The sequence below is a fragment of the Tamandua tetradactyla genome, chromosome 2, assembly GCF_023851605.1.
Source record: "Tamandua tetradactyla isolate mTamTet1 chromosome 2, mTamTet1.pri, whole genome shotgun sequence".
In the NCBI taxonomy this organism is placed as follows: Eukaryota; Metazoa; Chordata; class Mammalia; order Pilosa; family Myrmecophagidae; genus Tamandua; species Tamandua tetradactyla.
Genome location: NC_135328.1, coordinates 100,730,543 through 100,751,097, shown reverse-complemented (window position 1 = coordinate 100,751,097; position 20,555 = coordinate 100,730,543). Strand labels below are relative to the sequence as shown.

At 40.2% G+C, this 20,555-nt stretch overlaps 1 protein-coding gene across 3 annotated transcripts in view; it reads left to right on the top strand.

Moving 5' to 3' along the window:
- TRPM3 (transient receptor potential cation channel subfamily M member 3) overlaps positions 1-16,371 on the top strand; it is a 288,107-nt gene extending 271,736 nt beyond the window's left edge. For all 3 annotated transcript variants that reach the window (XM_077148418.1, XM_077148417.1, XM_077148416.1), the window contains 2 exons: positions 2,955-3,087; positions 14,817-16,371. In XM_077148418.1, coding sequence (XP_077004533.1) covers positions 2,955-3,087; positions 14,817-16,269 — 1,586 coding nt within the window. In that variant the 3' untranslated portion in view covers positions 16,270-16,371. The remainder of the gene's footprint in view (positions 1-2,954; positions 3,088-14,816) is intronic.
- The last annotated feature ends 4,184 nt before the right edge of the window (positions 16,372-20,555 follow it).

Below are 20,555 nucleotides of genomic sequence, written 5' to 3'. Positions count from 1 at the left end.
GGCAGTACCACTCTCACTTCAGAATCATGGGGTATCCAGCCCCTTACAAAAAGGTTTGATGGTTTCTCAAAGTGTAGTAGGTATAAAACCTACCGTAAATCTACTGAAAAGAGCCTCTAGGAGTGTAGCCCAGGAACCTACCATCTTAAGCCACCCAAGAAATTTTTGGTCACAATGTGCCCACCAGTGCATCTAAGGTCTGAAACCAAAGCCATTTAATCAACTGCTTTTCTAAGCCTGAAGCTTTTAACAACTTCCCTGATGCCCAACACCTTTCTAGATGTTAAAATTGGGGAGTTGAAGAGACTTGGAGACAGCTGGGAATTCCAAAATTTGAAACACAACTTTAGACAAATAGAAAGCCTGGCAGGGAAGGGGAAATGACCTATGAGATAAACGCTGAGCTTCTCTACTCAGGAGCCTTGGAATGTATGGAGGAACATGAATTGCCAAAGTAGGGGTAGGAGAATGTTCGTGAATTATACCCTGCAGTGCATAATGGGCTGAGGATTAACCTGGGGCCCCAAAGTGATTCATGTGTGGTGGAGGAGGACCTCAGTACCCAGAGAGTTTTAAAAGGGGTATCCGTTTATACAACAAAGGAAGTGGACGGTCCTGAGACCCACTTCAGCTCCAAAGCCCACAGCCCTGCAGGAGACGAGAGAACCTGAACAAGCCAGAAGTTGGGCTTGATGGGAGCCAGCTACAAGAAGTCCTAGTTCACATTCCTTGTTATCACCAATTGCAGTACTAACAAGCACCACCAGGTCATTGGAATGTAGAAGAGATGGAGCAAATTGTCAGCTCATTTCTCAAAGGAGCCGTGCCTGGGTCAGGAAAGCCAAAGGGCAGACATGTGGGCCTCTGCATTAAACTAATCCATAAGATGAAACTAAACTTTCACTATCAGTCTGTATCCTTACTTAAAAGAACTCAGGACATCTCCAGTTGGCTACAAAGCCAAGTTCTTGCAACACCTCAGGTGAAAGTACTCTGGAGTGTAAATTTTAATTTTTCTTGTAAAATTTGTCATTGATATTCTTTACTAAAAATGTTATTTTTGAAAGGTATAAGATATAGCCCTAAAGAAATCAAATGAGGCATAAGGTGCCAGCAGAGTAGGTGTTTAAGTATACTCCCTTTGGCCTAAAATATAGCAATAGCAGAAAGGAGTCTGTAGTTTGAAGGCCTCTATAAATGCTTACTTTCCCTCCAAGGTAATGCTCTGTACAATTTCATGACTAAATCTCAACTGCCCACCTCCAATAAACTCTTCCTCACCTCCCTTCCCAAGGAGGGCTACCATGTGTAAGAATAGGGATCTGATTTCTGATGTTTTCTTAACTCTCACCTGCTTTTACATTCACATTTTCTATGCCCCAGGCGGATTCAGGCTAAGGACATGAAGCAAGTCAAAGCAACCTCTGGTGACCAGATCCCTGAAGATCTAAAACCCAGGGCTCCCAAACGTTAGGGACAGCCGCAGTGACATTAGAAGAAGGACTTCCCCCACCCCACATATAGTTTTTCCACACCAGCTCTCCTACCCCAACCCTGTTTCACCGGTCATTTAATGGTTCAAATTTCCTTTGGGCTCATTTACCATGGCATCAGTTAAGAATTAGTTTACCTGCTAATAACAAAAAATAGGATAACAATACCAGAAAAGGCTTTATTTTTCTCACATAACAACAAATGAAGACATAGACAGCCCAAAGCTCAACAACGGTTCAATACGTCAAAGACCCAGAGTCCTATTCTTAAGCTATTCCTTATTGTGCTATCTTGTTTTATGGTAGCAAAATACAGCTCCAGCCATTATATTCATGTTCAAGACAGTGTGGAGAGGGAGGGGAGCAAGAAAAAAAAGGGGGGGAGAGGGGTTGAAAGAGCCACATCTCTGTTATTTTATCAGGAAGGTGAAATCTCTTCCCAAAATACCACCCCTCCCTGCCACAGATTTCTTTTGTTTCATGGGCCAATCTGGGTTGCTGCCAGCTTCAAGGCAAGCTTGGAATGTGTGTTTTTGGCTTTCCATCCTCAGTAGTAGGAAAGGGGACAGGGAAAAATGGGTTACAAAATGGATTTAGGTAAGGGCAATCAACAATATTTGTCTCCCACATCTCTCAACCCAGAAATGTTTTAGCTTTTAAGAAACCTCCATTCTCCGTGTAGCTGTCATTTCCTTGATTTAGCTACATTCTTGGATTTACAACTTGTATTATTCTAAGCAAGCCCTGCAGTAAAGCAGATATATGCTGGTGAATTTCAGAGACCCATAGTGAATATAATGTACAGAAAAAAAAAAGTGATTCTAGTTGCCTTATTGGATTTGGATTTATTTTGAGATTTGGTAAAGAATCTATGCCCCCTTTCCTAGCTTTTGTTTAAGAAGGAGTCTTGGTTTGCCCAGCAGCTATGATAAATACCATACGATGGGCTGGCTCAAACAAGAGGAATGTATTCTTTCTGTTTCAGAGGCTAGAAGTCCAATATCAAGGAGTTGGCATCCATGCTTTCTACCCCCTGTGGCATTCTGGCACTGACTTGCCACAATCCTTGGGGTTCTTTGGCTTGCATCTCTGCCTCCCATCACATGACAATCTCTATCTCATTGTGCCTATTCTTTCCATTTCTGCTAACTATGGCTTCTTCCTGTGTGGCCTTCTCTTACTGACTACATCCAAATGTCTTCTGCTTATAAAGGACTCCAGTAATATGAAGCACACCCTAATTCAGTTGAGCCAGACCTTAGCTAAAGCTAACATCTTCGAATGTTCCTATTTACAAAGGGTTTACACCCACAGAAACACATTAAGATGAAGAGCATGTCTTTTGTTGGGGCACATAATTCAATCCAACACAATAGGAATGTCATTAGGCTCTCTCATAACACCAGTCAGATGCCGTTGCTTTTATTTCTGTGCCTCATAGCTCTCTTTCTCCCCCCACAGAACTCTTCATAACCGATGATGAACTCAAGAAAGTGCATGATTTTGAAGAGCAATGCATAGAGGAATATTTCAGAGAAAAAGATGATCGATTCAACTCATCCAATGATGAGAGAATACGGGTGACTTCAGAAAGGTATGTTCCATGGGCATACGCTGCCTTCAGATGTTTTATGCCATGGCATGCTTTTCTCAATTTAATTTGTTTGCACTGCCACAAAACAGGGACCACTAGTGTTTATTTTCGTTGCCCAAGGAACCAGGCTTATGAGAGAATAGAACATTGCCTGAACTGTCTACACAAAGTTAGACTAAAAACCCAGATTTATAGGTCATAGGCTTCTCCAGCAACAGTAGTAGCTGCCCTCCTGGACGCTGGAGAGTGTTGAGTCCAGAAGAGGGCTGGAGCTGCTGGCTCAGCCCAGAAAATTGAAAGTTCTAATCCATATTGAAACCAAGAGAGAACCGACCCAACTTAAGACTTCCCAGAATGTTTGTGATCCAGCCAGATCACTCATTGAGGTCTTCTCCAAAAAATGAAGTCTTTAAGTGAAGACTCAGTACATTTTGAATAAATGGCAGCAAGAGGCTTGTAAATTAGTCATAATAATGGTTGAAATTTGTCTCAGAATTGTGTTGCTTTTTATTTTTATACAACAAAAATGAAAGCAAAGGAACAAAAGCAGAGTTTTCAACACTAGCGATTATATGCTTTTAAATCTCATTGACCAAAATAGTTCTATGGCAATTAGGGCTACAAGAACAATCTCAAAAAAAAAGAAAAAGAAAATCCTTTGAATCTACTAAATCTAGCTTTATGCAATGCACTTATATTTTCTAGCTTTATACGAAGGCACTTACATTTTCTTCATTTTCTTATTTTGCTATAGACTAATAAAGACCTCATTCTAAACTGGCACACTCAAACCCAGCATTCAGGAACCTCTGTTCTAAAGAGCAGCCAGAGTATCACAGAGCATTTGGCATAATTTTACATTTTAAGCATTTGTGATATGATGATGGCAGAAGCAAATCACAAATAGTATAAAAAAACTGTAATACATGGATGGCTTTGGTCAATATGACTCATATTTCTAAGATTCAAGGCAGTACGTCTAGTCTTCGTGATACGGCATTTTGTCTGCTTATCTAATTCAGACAGTCTCTTGCGGCACTGAAGAAATTACATAAATGGCATTTTTCGGTCCCTGACCCTTTGTTTCTCCAAAAAGTGCAGGCTAGATAAGTAGGCACGCATTTGCCATTGAGTGATTATATCCGTAGGTACCCAGCCAATATTAATAAAGTTCAAAACCAGGCACAGATTTTATACACATCTGTCACTGCAAAATAGAGCATTTTATGATATGATGTGAAGCAATTTTCTGGCAAATAGGAAAAAGGAGCTGGAAATCCAAAGATCTCTCTCTGTCTGAGGCCTTGAAAAAGTTATTTATTAATGGGCAAATACCCATGTAATTCCCAGAAAATGGTATCTAGTGGACACATTACCCATTGCTTAGACATATTGCCAGTATATATATCCAGGGGCCTTGGAAAGACTTTTCAAATTCAGAAAAGCCACAAACCTGGGGAAATAGAATAAAGAGGTATAGACAAGTGAATATATTACAACCGGGTCATCAAGTCCTGCTTAGACAGAAATAAAAATGTACTGCATCATTTCCACCTAAGCCTCTCACCTCATGTCTGCAGTCTCTCCAAGACGACTCTTTTCCCAAGGCCTTGTTCTTCTCTGGATAGTTACAGAGCCCCACCCTCAAAGAGCAATTCCCAGGAAGCCAGAACAGAAGGTAGGCCCGCCCTGCCTGTGTCCTAGGCATGAGACTGACTTTTTGGAATAATGGAGGCCTGGAGGACCAGGACAACCCATGGTCAAGCCCAGGTACCAGAAAAGACCACCCCACACTAGGCCTCCTCCTGCTTCTGTTGCTTTGTCTGTGTCTGTCTGGGGTTGCTTTGTTCTGTTTTGTTTTCCTTTTTAAATATGCCATAAATTAATATCTTTAACACTAGAAACATACTCTGCAAAACAGGAACAGCATAAAATGAAGAAAGGAACAGAGATTGACCAAGGAAAGAAAGGATTCAAACCACCCAGCTCACACATACTTATTTACTGAATGGAGAGGCAAGGGAAATCATCCATCCTATTTATATATGCACAAGGGATAGATGCATATAGCTGAATTTACATATATTGTATATAGAATACTACATGATTCTACCTTTGGGCTAGATAAAGCCTATACAGAGGTTTGAAATCAGAAAAGTTAAGAGCTTGTTTTTGCTTTACAAAAACACTTTGGAGAGGATTTCTTTACATAGTGAATCCCATGCTCCCCTCCCCCTCCCCCACCCCACCCCCGCCACTGCCTTTAAGATACAATTATTTATGCAAATTGTATTTGCATAAATCTTTTTAGAAATATAAAGATATTTCCATCATTATCCATTAAGTGGATCATTATTCATATTTTTTGCACCTAAATGATATATAGAGAGTTAAATAAAATATTCAGGAGACCATTAACGCCTCTTAGGAACTCAATTCAGAAAAATCCTGTCTTGCCCCCATTTTTTATATGGCAATAATACTAATGCTTCTACGATGATATAATTCTAGCACTTAATGAACTTTATTTCAGTCAATATTTGGCTAATGACAATTATATTAAAACAGCCAAATTTTTAATCTATTAAATGACATTGTTGACTGTTTTCCGAGGATTTTTGGGTTCTTGATTGGCTAAAGGCAACCAGTCCCTGAGGTTCTTTCCATCCAATTCTATGTTCATTTTCCTTTCACAAGTTCAGTTCCATTTCAGTCCACAAGGACTGGGCTTTTTGCTGTGTGCCGGGCACTAACCAGGCACTGAGGATGCACATGGCGTGGGCCTGTCCTCGGGGAACACACAGTCCCGTCGAATCTCATCACACGCACCAGGCAAAGAGGCCAGAAACATCTCACCCAGCGTTTCTCGAACGTTAGTGAGCCTCAGAGTCATCTGGAAGGCTTCTTACAGCACAGGCTACTGGGCTCCACCCCCACAGTTCCTGATTCACTAGGTCTGGAAGGTTCTGGAGAGTTTGCTTTGCTAACAAGTTCCCAGGGGGTGCTGATGCTGCCTGTCCCTGGAAACACACTTTGAGAACCATTAGCAATAGACAGGATAAGTCAAAAGTTGCATGAGGAGTGTGCAGAACTATTTGCTGTGGTGCTCATAAAATATTGGCACCTTAAATTTGGAAGGGGTTCTTGGGGTCACAGAGTACAGATTACCTGTCCCCAAAGAAGAAGTTTTGTCCCCTACACACCTGACCAATGGCAATTTAACAAATATGTACCGAGCACCTGGGATGAGCCATGAGTTGGGTTATGGGGTGGGATATAGGGACTGTACTTTTAAAGAAAGCATATTTGTAGAAGGCACACTCAACCTTTGCTTGAACATCTCCTGGAAAGGAGGAGAAGCTGCCTAAGACACCAGTTGTATGAAATGAACACAGAAAAAAGCTAAAATCTTTTCTTTCTGAGAAAATATTTCACAGATGTAAAGATCATTGTCATCTCCCCACTTTTTCACTTTTTCAGTCTAAATATCCCAAAGCCTTTAACTAATTATCAGATTCTCCAGCAGATTGCCTGCTACTCTACTTACTTTCTCAGTATGCTTTTCAAATTATCAACATCACCCTTAAAATGTGGCGCCTAAATTGAACATAAGCCTAGATTTAATTATTTTGTTCAATCATTTACTATTTTTGAGCACCTATGATGTACTGGGCTAATACTTATATAGGACAGTAGGACAAATAGCAGCATGGGATAATGGGAAGATTTTAATATTAATTCTGCAATAACTAGCTGGCTGAACTTGAGCAAGTTCCTTAACTCTTCTGAACCTAAGTTGCTGTGTGTAATATTAATACTTAACTGCAGGATATTAGAAGTTAATAAGATAACATATAAGAAGTCCTATGCTTTCAATCAATCAATGGTGATTATTATTATTATTATTTGATCTGCACATTTTGTGTTGTGAGATTGCATTACCATTCTTAGCAGACAAGTCATGTTTTTGGTTCATATTGAGCCTGCAATTAATTAAAGCCAGGGCTTTTTTTCAGATGTGCTATTATATCCTTAAGCCCTTCTTGTGAAATGTTTGTTATAACCCAAAATCAGGACTTAACATTCATTGCTGTGAAATTTTTCTTTGTTTTCCCTTTGGTTCATTATTCCAACATCTCTAGAACCTTTTGAATCCTGATTTCATCAGCCAGTGTATTAATTATTCATCTTGTTCATTTTACATCTGCTTGCTAGATAAGCAGCTTACTATGTCTTCATTCAAATAGCTCAACAGAAAGTTCTGTCCACTTCATTTGGTGCAGCTGGACAGAAACCCATTGCACTTGCTCCAAAAAATACCTTTCAGGACAGCATCAGCCCATTGTTCTACCTTTTCTGATTTGGTTGGTCAACCAGCTTTGTATCCACATTTCTCCATTTAGCCCAGTTGACCAACCTCTCTGCTAAACTCACAATGCACTTTATCACAAGTCCTGGGCATCTATGTCAAGCTGTTGGTCTAGATCATCAAAAAAGAGTTAAGATTGTTCTTGCTCCCATGTTAATTTACCCTACCTCCTTAAGTGCTCAAAAAAATCACCATCTGCTCAATCACCTACTGCTATGCCATTCTACAATATGACCTGGAATTTTTTTTTTAATTAAAAAAATTTTTTTTTAAATACCGAAAAACCAAACAAATGCAAACATTCCTAACTTTTGATCATTCCATTCTACGTATATAATCAGTAATTCACAATATCGTCACATACACATAGTTGCATATTCCTCATCATCATCATTTCTTGGAATATTTGCATCTATTCAGAAGAAGAAAGAAAAAGAAAACAGAAAACAATTCATACATACCATACCCCCCGCCCCTCCCCCTCATCAATCACCAGCATTTCAATCTAAATTTATTTTAACATTTGTTCCCCCTATTATTCATCTTTATTCCATGTGTTTTACTCATCTGTTGAAAAGATAGATAAAAGGAGCATCAGACACAAGGTTTTCACAATCACACATTCACATTGTGAAAGCTATATCATTATACAATCATCTTCAGGAAACATGGCTACTGAAACACAGCTCTACATTTTCAGGCAGTTCCCTCCAGCCTCTCCACTACATCTTGACTAACAAGGTGATGTCTATTTAACGCATAAGAATAACCTCCAGGATATCCTCTCAATTCTGTTTGGAATCTCTCAGCCATTGACACTTTATTTTGTCTCATTTCACTCTTCCCCCTTTTGGTCAAGAAGGTTTTCTCAATCCCTTGATGCTGGGTCTCAGCTCATTCTAGGGTTTTTCTCAATCCATTGATGCTGGGTCTCAGCTCATTCTAGGGTTTTTCTCAATCCATTGATGCTGAGTCTCAGCTCATTCCAGGATTTCAGTCCCACGTTACCAGGAAGGTCCACACTCCTGGAAGTCATGTCCCACGTAGACAGGGGAAGGGTGGTAAGTTTGCTTGCTGTGTTGGCTGGAGAGAGGCCACATCTGAGCAACAAAAGAGATTCTCTTGGGGGTGACTCTTAAGTCTAATTTTAAGTAGGCTTGACCTATCCTTTGTGGGGTTAAGTTTCATATGAACAAACCCCAAGACTGGGGGCTCAGCCTATAGCTTTGGTTGTCCACATTGCTTGTGAGAATATCAAGAATTCAACTCGGGGAAATTGACTTTTCCCCCGTTCTCACCATTTCCCGAAGGAGACTTTGCAAATACTTTTTTATTCACTGTTCAAATCACTCTGGGACATCCAGGGCATCACTCTGGACAAACTAACAAAATCTCATGTCCTTCTAGGTTCCATGTACTTATGGTGTTCAATTAAGCTGTCTACATAAGTTATATTATGAAATGCACTAGACAAAATATAAATTTTGTACCAAATAAACATTTTTTGCTTTAGTCTCACACATAAGGTAAAATTTTAAAATATTAATTGCCATCTATTTTCAGCACCCTGGAGTAATGACATTCCTTTGTTCTTCCTCATGCAGAAACATTTTTTAAACTTGTACCTTTAGTCACTATCATTATACACTCTAGGCATTCCTAGATTATACCATTTCAGTCTTTATCATCTATCTTTCTTTCTGATTTATGACCTGGAATTTATGTCAAAATTTTACTTCCATAATTTCAAGAATCCTGGAATTTTTTTTTTTTTTACATGGGCAGGCACTGGGAATCGAACCCAGGTCCTCTGGCATGGCAGGCGAGCATTCTTGCCTGCTGGGCCACTGTGGCCCGCCCTGGAATTTTTAATATCGGGGGGAAATTTTCCTATCTCCAGTCTCCTGGCATTTCTTATTTTTTTTCCCCATTAGTTCTTCAGAGTTACCTAAATTTTCTGGTGATCACACCTGGACGTTCTTTTCTGGTTTCTTAATTCATTTAATCAGAACTCACCACCTGCTGGCTCATTGGTAGCATCTGCCCATAGAGGACTATTCTGTGGGGCTTGCAGTGATTTCTAAATCCACTCTGAATGCCTTTGGGTTGGGGATCCTCTCTACAGTCACAAAGTCACTGTCTCAAACATCCTACACCCTGCCTACTTTACTTACTTAAATGATCTGGCTCGCCCATTGACATTTAATTCTCACACCCTGAATTAAAGCATCCAGGTTATGTTGACCATCACTCCACCTGTCAGGTTCAACTTGTCACCAGAAGTTGCTGTTTGAATTTTCTCAATGATGGTAAACATTTAGGCTATTTATTCTTTTACTCTAACATGTTTCCCAAGCCAGAGGGTTTCTTTGCCCATTTCCGTCTCACCTAGATCCAAAAAGTGATGGAAACATGACAATTAATGGTTTATTTAACTTAGAATTTTTCATAAGAGTAAGAGACAGGAGTAACTCATGATATCTGAAATTCACAAATAATCAGAAACAGTGTACATCAAAAAAGATGAGTATCTCCCACATCTCTTTCCACTTTATCTTTTTCCAAAGTCTGATCTTTAGTCTCTCTGTTGATTAATTTGAGTTTAAACCTTTCTCCCTTTTTCTCCCCAGTGTTAATAAGAAGGATAATTGGTTCAAAGGGAGAGATGGCTGACACTAAAGGACTTAAATAATTCACAAAGTAGATATCAGCCTCTAGATAAGAGTCAGCTTTAGCCATTCGGCATCTTTGTCTGTGCTTTGAAAACCAGTGGCAATTTTCTGTCCCCTTAGGCTCTTGGGGCAAATTTGCTTTCACCTTCCATTTTACCCACCCCCCCCCTCCAGCCCACCACTAGGACTCTAGGGAATATTTGAAATTTTGAACAGGCCCACCCTTTTTTTTTTTTTAAACCATATTTTAAGATTATCACAACTGATGACTTTATAGAAAATAACATAATTCTTAAGAAATTGCATATTGAAGCTGAAATTTTCAGTACCACCAGAATCTTCTTTGGAATGTCCTTTTCCTCATCACACTGGCCAAAGAGGCTGACCGCCTTCTTAGCTTGGGTTTTTCACTGAGATAGCGAGTCCCCTATGATGAACTCCTGACTGTCCCTTCTTGTGCTCCCAGGAGCAGTTCATCTCACATCTCCCAGAGTGCTGTTGGGTCCGTTTTGTGATTGCAACTTGGGTTTTTCTGAAATAAGCCCCTCAAGGTCATAAGATGTAGAAGAGGAAAGGAAAACTAGAGAGTTCCTTAGCCTTTTTGTGGCTGTTGTTGGTCACTTCCTAAATCTATCTATCTCCTCAGGGCTTCCTATGATGCATAAATTCTTATTCTCTTCTCTGTTTTGTCTTCCCTGGAATCATTCCTGGTCCATTTACTTGACAGTAGTCAATTCTTAGGGACTACAACCGTGACCCAAAACTCCTAGTTTGCTCCTCAGGCCTGTTTACATCCATGATGTATGTCCATTTGTAGACCCAGACAGTAAAATTCCTTTTGTTTATCTGCATTTACATGTAACTTTTCAAGAATGAAAAAAAAAAAAAGGAAAATTAAAAGATTAAGGGAAACGCCCTCATTATGGGGCAAACACATATAAATCTAACTCTAGGGGTACTCATTCTTTTACAGCCCCCATAGTAAACCCCTGTCAGTTTGATTCATAGCCTAAATAAATGGTCTTACTGTTTAATGATGAAGTACACCCAGGATTCTGTAAGAAAATGTAATAAAATGGTCTATTTTTTTATTGTGGCAATGTACACCCAATATAACATTTCCCATTTTGACAGTTTTCAAGTGTGCAATTCAGTGGCATCCATGACACTCCCAGTGTGGTGCTGCCATCATCACCATCTAGTCCCAGGACTTTTCCATCACCCCAAACAGAAGTTGTTTCCATGAAGCATTAACTTCCCATTCCCCACCTTCACCCCTGCTCCTGGTACCCTGTAATCTTCTTTCTGTCTTTATAAATGTGTTTATTCATAGCAGTGAAATCACACACTTGTCCTTTGGCATCTGGCTTATTTCACCAGGCGTGAAGTTTTCAGAGGCCATCCATGTTGTCTCCTGTATCAAAACATAATTCATTTTTAAGGCTGAATAATATTCCATTGTATGGATATACCACATTTCATTCCCTTTTTTTTGTATTCAAGTCTTATATTCTAGCCCACCTCAAAGCCACAGGAGAGTTAAGATTTGGTTAAGAATATCTCCTTTGCCCTATCCAGTAGCTTCCCTCTCCTAGTTCCTTTCCCTGGGGCTGCAGTTCTTTACTCTTGGGTCTCCCGTGTGGCACCTCCATGCATTCCTGGGGACCCTCTTGCTCCTATGCCACCTCTCTCTTCTCCCCTCCCGATGGGCTTAATAGTTAGATTTCCCACTACTTCCCACCAGCAGAGTCCTGACTCTTCCATTGCCTCTTGGTGCCTCGGCTCTGCTTCCCTCCCTGGTAGTTTTCTCTGCAGTGTTGAATCCTGGAGCTGGAGGGAAGTGAGATGAAAGAAAAGAGAGCCTCACAGTGTGAGTCATAGCAGGGAGATATTTCAGAGTTCTTAGACCAGTAATTACATGGCCATTATGCTAAAAGAGGATTTTCATCTCCTTAGAATCCCAGTCTTTTATACACCTGACTTGAGCAAAGGAAAGGAAGTGGAGAAAAAAACTACCCTGCCACTAAAAAGTTAGCAGGACCTAGTACCTAGAGAATATAAACTGAAAGTCACATTCTATAGAAACACACCATGAAGAAGTATTTTATCCACTAAGTTATTGCATTGCAAAAATGGAATTGTTAGTACTTGCAAAAATCACGCTTCATAGGCTAGTTGGTGAAAAAAATCAAAATGTTAGCTTACAAAACATTTACACAGACTTACTGTATGTGATTTATTACGTGAGCTATGTTTATACCACAAAAAGAAGTGAAACAAGGAAAAGTTGTATTTTCCTTATGAATTAGCTGTGTCAGCTAAGTGCACTGGGTTTGCCAGATACAGAATAGCTCAACTGGCAAGTCTTTTGGAAATACACCTGGGAGGCACTGAGTTGGTTTTACAGCAGCGGTTGGTGAGAAGGGAGCAGAATCAAATGTCTCAGAAGCAGGGCTCCTGAAAGCAGACCAGGGCCTTAGGCTGGGTGAGGGGAACCCGAGGGGTAAACAGCGGAGGTCTGTGGATGGAAGAAGGGAGTAGAGGGTAGGGGAGAGGCTGGAGAGCAGCAGAAAATGCCCCTTGCCAACAAGAGAAGGGTTAAAAAAATGTTTTTAAGCCTAAAGATTCCTCAGAATGATAACTGATCAAAAGCAGCTTGTTCTCTAGCCTGAAGTACCAAATGACCAATTCCTGAGAACCAGAGTTTCAAAGGAAAAAGGAGCTTATTGCTGGGCATGAGGCAGGAGATCAGGCCTATCAGCCTAAAAATCTGTCTACAGAGTTCAGGGTTTTCATGAATTCAAAGAAGGGGAGAGGGAGTCCTTACCATTTCAATAACAAATACAAGCAGAGACAGTTTACAAATGTAAAGGAGTGGCACTATGCCAGAACTAAGCTAACCATTATGAGAACAAGTCAGTGTTACTTCTGAGTTCCATTCATTAACATTTGGGGCTTGCCTTTGTGATTACAGTACACTAAAGTCAGAAAAAAAATCAGATAAAATACAAATGCGGTCCGTCACCAGGTTTTTGCAATCACAAGGTCACAAGATAAAAGTTAGATAGTTATACAGTCATTATCAAAGAATAAGGCAACTGCAGTACGGTTTAGTAATTTCAGGTACTTCCTTCTAGCTATTCTAATACACGAAAAAGTAAAAAAAAAAATATCTATGTTGTGCTATCTTCTCCATTACAACTGCAGGCCTCAGCTGTCTCCATCTAGAAGTGAAGCTTCTGGCTTTGAAGTCCATCTCCCTCCCTATTAGAACATTGACACCTACCACCCCCCTAACCCCCCTCTCCTTTCCACCCTCTTCCCTCTCCCTACCAGGACATCTGGGCAGACCCAGCTTTAATTTCCATTGTTCCGTGTAAAGTTTATTCTGTAGCAATGGCCTTACCTACTTGGGTGCAGGCAGATGTCTTTTAAGTGTCAGCAGTTAAGTGATTTAATTTGCAAATTGGGGATATTAGAAAGGTATCTTTTTTCCTCTCTGGAAAAGTTCTATATGGGCCTCATTTAGACTTTCCAAGAGGTTTGCCTTTGGGCATGTTGATAAATGAAAAAATGTGAGATCCAACCATCCTTTCCAAGTTAATTTGAACAAGTGAAAAATCTGGTACAACTTTATTTTAAACACGTGGCCTCTGTCTTTGTAGATAGTCAGGTCAACTATTGGTTGAAATCAATTTCAAAACAGCCACTGACCAAGGGGCATGTAATGACACCCTAGCAGGTACTGGCTGGTAACATGGAAGATGGCCCATGCCTTTAACAGTTTCCACTGGGGCGAGTCAGACATCCAGAAATAACTGTAAAGTCAGGCATCTGTGATCAATGACAGCTATCTAGAATGAGAGAAGGGTAGATTTACTTATTGCTAGATATTCTAGAGTTTACCCTAAATTCTTTTATATAACCTTGGTTAAATTTTTTAATTTTGTTTTTTCAAACTTCAGTACCTCGGTAACAGGAACATATCGAGAACTTAAGAGATACTCAAGTATTTAACAAGATTATCATTAAAAAAAAAAAAAGAAAGGAAATATCTTGTGAAAGCAAAATTAAAAAAAGGAATTATCTTGTGAAAGCAAAATAAAAACAATCCCAGTCCATAAAATACGAAATGTACATGTACACTGCAATAAAAATAGCTGCATTCTAAAATTTTATTGCAAAATTCTGGATAAAATTAACAAAATGCAGTGCTCTCATTTTGTTGGTGACCCTGCTACACCAACACCCTAATAGTTGCGTCTGGTCATTGAGTCCTGCTCCAAAAACCCAGCTAGGCAAGCCATGGGGTCAAGTAAAGGCCTTAGACTTCAACCCCACCCCACCATAACACGAGCTACACCACTTCTGTGTTTATTTATTGGGAGTGTGCATTGAATTTCATTGAGGGAAGATTGGCAGCTAAAAACCACTGGATTCAGTCATCTCTAAAGCCTCCTCCAGCTCAAAAAAGATTTTGATTCTGTGATTTGCAATGACATTATCAATGCCGTTCGCTCCTCCCCAGCCCCTCTCGCTCCCAGTAGCCCCCCTCCTTCCCCTCCGGTAGGAGAGCATCAGTAGTCCGAGCACTGCTTCCAACCTAGCTGTTCTTGCTCTCAACCCCATCCCCAGCCTCCACAGAGAAAACAGCCTGGACTGACTCTGGCTCTCTCTTCCTCACACAGGGTGGAGAACATGTCCATGCGGCTGGAGGAGGTCAACGAGAGAGAGCACTGCATGAAGGCATCGCTCCAGACCGTGGACATCCGGCTGGCGCAGCTGGAGGACCTCATTGGGCGCATGGCCACGGCCCTGGAGCGCCTGACTGGTCTGGAGCGGACCGAGTCCAACAAAATCCGCTCACGGACCTCCTCGGACTGCACGGACGCAGCCTACATCGTCCGCCAGAGCAGCTTCAACAGCCAGGAGGGAAACACCTTCAAACTCCAAGAGAGTATAGATCCTGCAGGTGAGGAGACCATATCCCCAACTTCTCCCACCTTAATGCCCCGTATGCGAAGCCATTCTTTCTATTCAGTCAATATGAAGGACAGAGGTGGTATAGAAAAGTTGGAAAGTATTTTTAAAGAAAGGTCCCTGAGCCTCCACCGGGCTACTAGTTCCCACTCCGTTTCAAAAGAATCCAAAACTCCTGCAGCCCCTGTAAACACCTTGTCCATTGTTCCTGATGCCAGAAGACCGTCGTCATGCATAGACATCTATGTCTCCACCATGGATGAGCTCCACTGTGATATAGACCCCCTGGACAATTCCATGAACATCCTTGGGCTGGGCGAGCCAAGCTTTTCGACTCCGGTACCTTCCACCGCCCCTTCAAGTAGTGCCTATGCAACCCTCGCACCCACAGACAGACCTCCCAGCCGGAGCATTGATTTTGAGGACATCACCTCCGTGGAAACTAGATCTTTTTCTTCAGACTACACCCACCTCCCAGAATGCCCAAACCCCTGGGACTCAGACCCTCCGATGTACCACACCATTGAGCGCTCCAAGAGTAGCCGCTACCTAGCCACCACACCCTTTCTTCTGGAAGAGGCCCCCATCGTGAAATCTCAGAGCTTTATGTTTTCTCCTGCGAGGAGCTACTATGCCAACTTCGGGGTGCCTGTAAAAACAGCGGAGTACACAAGTATTACGGACTGTATTGACACTAGGTGTGTCAATGCCCCTCAAGCACTTGCTGACAGAACCACCTTCCTCAGAGGTCTTGGTGACAAAGTGGAGGACTTATCTTGCTGCCATCCCGAGCGAGAAGCAGAACTGAGTCACCCCAGTTCTGACAGCGAGGAGAACGAGGCCAGAGGCAGGAAAGCCACCCTCGCGTTATCCTCCCAGGAGAGGGATAACTCAGACAGAACCCTGTCCAACAACATCACGGTTCCCAAGATAGAGCGTGCCAACAGCTACTCAGCAGAGGAGCCAACCTTGCCATATGCACACACCAGGAAGAGTTTCTCCATCAGTGACAAACTCGACAGGCAGCGGAACGCAGCAAGCCTGCGAAATCCCTTCCAGAGGAGTAAATCCTCCAAGCCAGAGGGTCGAGGGGACAGCCTCTCCATGAGGAGACTGTCCAAAACATCTGCTTTCCACAGCTTTGAAAACAAGCACAACTAAACCTTCTTAAAATGCATTAGCAGGAGGTTTGAGAATCCAGCCCTAGAATTCTCCCTGATCTCTGCCTCCTCTCTTCCTTGAATCATACCTGATTTTTTTTTTTTTTTTTTTTTTTTTTTTTTGGTAGCTGAGCAAAACAAGCAATGCTTTGGGAGGTGTTAACTCAAAGGGAATCTCTGGGCCTCAGATCAAGAGTGCATTTGATCTGACCCAGTGCCAGACACAGGGGATTTAAGTCATGTTCACACGTGATGGGTAGGGAGGGGAATAGAGGGAAAGAGAAAGGGTTAGAGATGAATGTGTATCACGAGTCACTTCTGAAAGCCATGAGCTCTGGGGAATCTAGGGGCTTCCAGCACTCTTCAAGCCAGGAGGCATCCTCTGATTTCTGACCACTCAAGAATTTTAGGATGTAGGGCTAAATTGCAAAATAAAATAAAATGAAATAGCCAGCATACAGATGAGATATTCTAAACTTCAATTCTGTTTTCTTTTCACATTGGCTCCATCACTGTGGTGACGGATGAAGAGCATCCTTTTTATTCAGTATAAGCCGGCAGCAAGCAGTTCTACCTAACGTCCCACATCCTTCTCATGCCAACACTTCTGTAATTGATCATTATAAAGAAAAATCAAGGTAACAGTCATAGTTCACCTGTCTCTTATATATTCACTTTTGGTGCCACAACTGTTTATCTTTTTTGAAGAAAATAGGGGGAAAGAAATGCCTTTTTGTATTGCATTTGAAATGAAAGAAGAATTGCTATTGAAACAAATGTCAAGTGATTTATTCTATACAGCAGGCATTCAAGTAGAGTCGAGCAAGCTCAGGATGAATGTAATTAAACAATTTTATATTTTTTAATTTATTTTGTATCTCACCTGTCATCCATGAATTCACTCACTAACTATATAATGTTGAATTTAAAAAAAAAATAGTGGGCAGAACTAACCTACAATAGTCATGTGGGATATTGTTAGCATCTCACCATTCAGGTCATGTGTTTTGCTGCTGTGTGACATCCATCATTTGCATGACTCCACCATGTCTTTTGAACACCTCCAACATCTAGCCGCCAATTTTTCATACCACTCATTGCATGATCATTTTGTATATGAATGTATGATTATATGTGGATATTTTCATACCTAGAATTTTGTCATCTAAGCCAAGCTCAGTATAAATTTAATTGGAGTTTTTCAAGGGCTGGTATCTTTTTTATGGAAATGTTCCAAAGTACTTTCTAAGGAAGTTTCAAAACCATAAATAACTTTAGAATTGACTGGGAATTTGGTATTAACCCAAAGCCATCAGTTGTAGGCATACCATGAATATTTTTCTTATATTCAGAGCTATAAAAAAAGATATGGTAGACCAAAATAGAAAACAAATAAACCACACAGAGTTCTATTACATATGCCGCTTATATACATATATATGCATTTATAGAGAGACATGTTTATATATAGTATATAAACAGACATATAGAGTTTTGTTAAGAGGCTTGGATTTTTCTATGACTTTGAAGTATAACTAGGATTTTTTTTTAATATCCAGTGAGTTCCATTGAAACATTTCATTATATTATTCAACCAAATATTGAAGTTGTGTTTCTTTTTAAACCCCCATGACCTTAACTTTTCCTTGTATCAAACTAGACTTATCCAGACTATTCCCTAACTGTCTCCTGTCCCTTTATGTCCAAAAGCACTCGCCCTCAAGCCATCTTGTTTATTCCAGCTCCTCCTGCACAAAAGCTATTTCACCAAGTGCAATCTGATAGACATGCAATTCCAAATCAGTTCGTATTATAGATTCTAGATTGTATGCATAAACTCCTAAATCAGAATCTGGATTTGAAGTGGGGAGAAAGAAATCTTGACCCAAAATCTATAGATTCCTATTTGGCCACTGAGGCAAAAAGGTGAAGCCTTTGAGAAAAATTACTTTATGTTTCTGGCCCAAAATACTACACAGTTCTTCTGTTTAGTTATGTTTGTTAACTTCAAGTTGTATCTCATTTTGTGAAACCTAGAAATACATGGGCAAAAGCTCTAGCCACTAAATAGTGAAAACAAAAAAGCAAACAAACCTTCTGAACCAGCTTTTCAGATGTAGAAAGAGTGATAAAGTCACATACATAAAGAACTGAAGGACTCAAGCAAGTTTACTACACTTCATCACTTCTTTGCTTGTAATTGCTCTAGAGACACTTAGAATTTTGATGGGCCCTACATAGACTGCAAATGTGGATTTGGTCTCTGAATAAATCAGTTGTTTTAAAACTTCCTTGAGTCATGAAGCCCTATGAATACCTGATGAACGCCCCAGTCCCTCTTCCCAGAAATACCACACAGACCTACAAAATTTCCAATATAATTACAAAGAGTTCAGGAATCCCTGGTTCCATATTGATTTATCTTGAGGAAAAGGAACCATGTTTGTTCATAATCAATACAATCATAATAGGCACTTTATATTTGGAAACCAGTTCTCTGCGAGTCTTAGGAAGGCCAAGTCTCAGCATTCAAGTTTGAACCAAGATTTCATTATTTTCGTTCCTTACATTAGATTTTGCCAGATTGATATATTTATGTCCTAATATTTTGATGATTTTAAGTAGCAAGCACACTTACAAAACCAAAATGCTCTCTGAGGGAGTCTCTAGATGAATCCATGAAGGAGGCAAAACCAATATTCTCTGACCACAGAGCAGGACTTCATGGCACCCCCAGGGCATCATCCTGGACCAGAGTCAAGATTGGAAGCTGGGAAAAATTATGGGCATGAGTGTTTCCATTCATTGTGATTTCTGGAGAGAAAAGAACAGGACCTGGGTAACAAAAATACTTAACAGTACTGACCTCACGACTACCTGGTTCTTTTTTTTTTTTGCATGAAAATTAAGTTCTAACATCTTTTGCAAAATGTGTGACACACATAAGCCAAATTTAAATGACTTTGAGCACATGTCATCTAACTTTCATGAGCCATTTCTTTCCTGTGCACATGCATGTGTATTGCTTTTCAATCCATTTCTGAGTTCTCTGCATACCAACGTGGCGTTGATTCTGTGGCCTTGTCTAGTCAGCTTGTGCTTAGCTCAATTATTCCACCATGTCCCTGACTGAGGGGATGTTAATTACCTGTCTCTGTGAATTAAGCAGCTCATGAGCAGCCAGTTATTGAGGAATGTAAATAAAGTCTCAATGAACCCAAGGAAGTAATAGCTTCGGTTTAATCATCTGCTTCTAAGGTGCCAATTTTTATATACTACTCTCTGTAATGATTTATTCTAAGTGACTTCTTCCTTTGGAAAAAAAAAATTTAAGAATGTTATAAGAAAATGACCATGGAGGTTGCCTGGTTAACAGACACACTTTATATTTAGAATTCGATCAACCCTCTCCTTGATGGAGTCGAACAAAACGCTGGAAAGCGTGAGTGTGGTTATCATGGCTAGTTTGTGTATTTCTCCAAGCCGAGAAGGGAATTAGTAGTTACAACACAGCACTTTACAGAAATGGATTTTTTTAAGTCCAAGTTTCCAGGTCTAGGATATTATTTAGCACTTTTACAGAGCCCCCCTTTAAATAAACAAATATATATATGAGAATAATCAAATGGGGAAAATGTACTCATAAAAACACAAAATGTGTTTCTTCTGAATGTTTCAAATGTATTCTGAAATATGGTTTCTATAGATAATATTGTGGTAGATAACTGGATATGCATTTATTCTACTCTCTGAGGCTGTACAGTCTAACCTTTCTGAATGTTTGGGCTGTTTAACTACTTCAAGATAATAAATATTATCCAGTCATCCATCGTGCTGTATCTATGGGCTACGTCGTTCGATATGTTAGGAAATGCTGTATTATAAAACACATGTAAACATATATGTAACCCATGTTTAACCCAGCATAATTGTAGCATGTGGTTGTATTAATGAACGTTACAGGGCAGCTTTATAATCATTTATAAATCTGTAACATTCAATAAAGAAGCACATGTTGCAAGGATGAATTATGTTCCCAATTCCATACTATTTAACATCCTCACAAAATAGACATTTTTATTCCTGACCTGCTTTATGCTTTTCACATCTCTGTAGACCACTGTAAAATATTTGTGTAAGCGGATGTACATGTCCTACCCAGCCATCTGAGCTGTGGTGGGCAAGTTGTGATTTTGTGAAAGATGAACTGGCATATTATGCAAAAGATCATATGACAGATGAACTTCAAATAATAATTTAAACTCCAGTTCAATTAGCTGTTTGTTT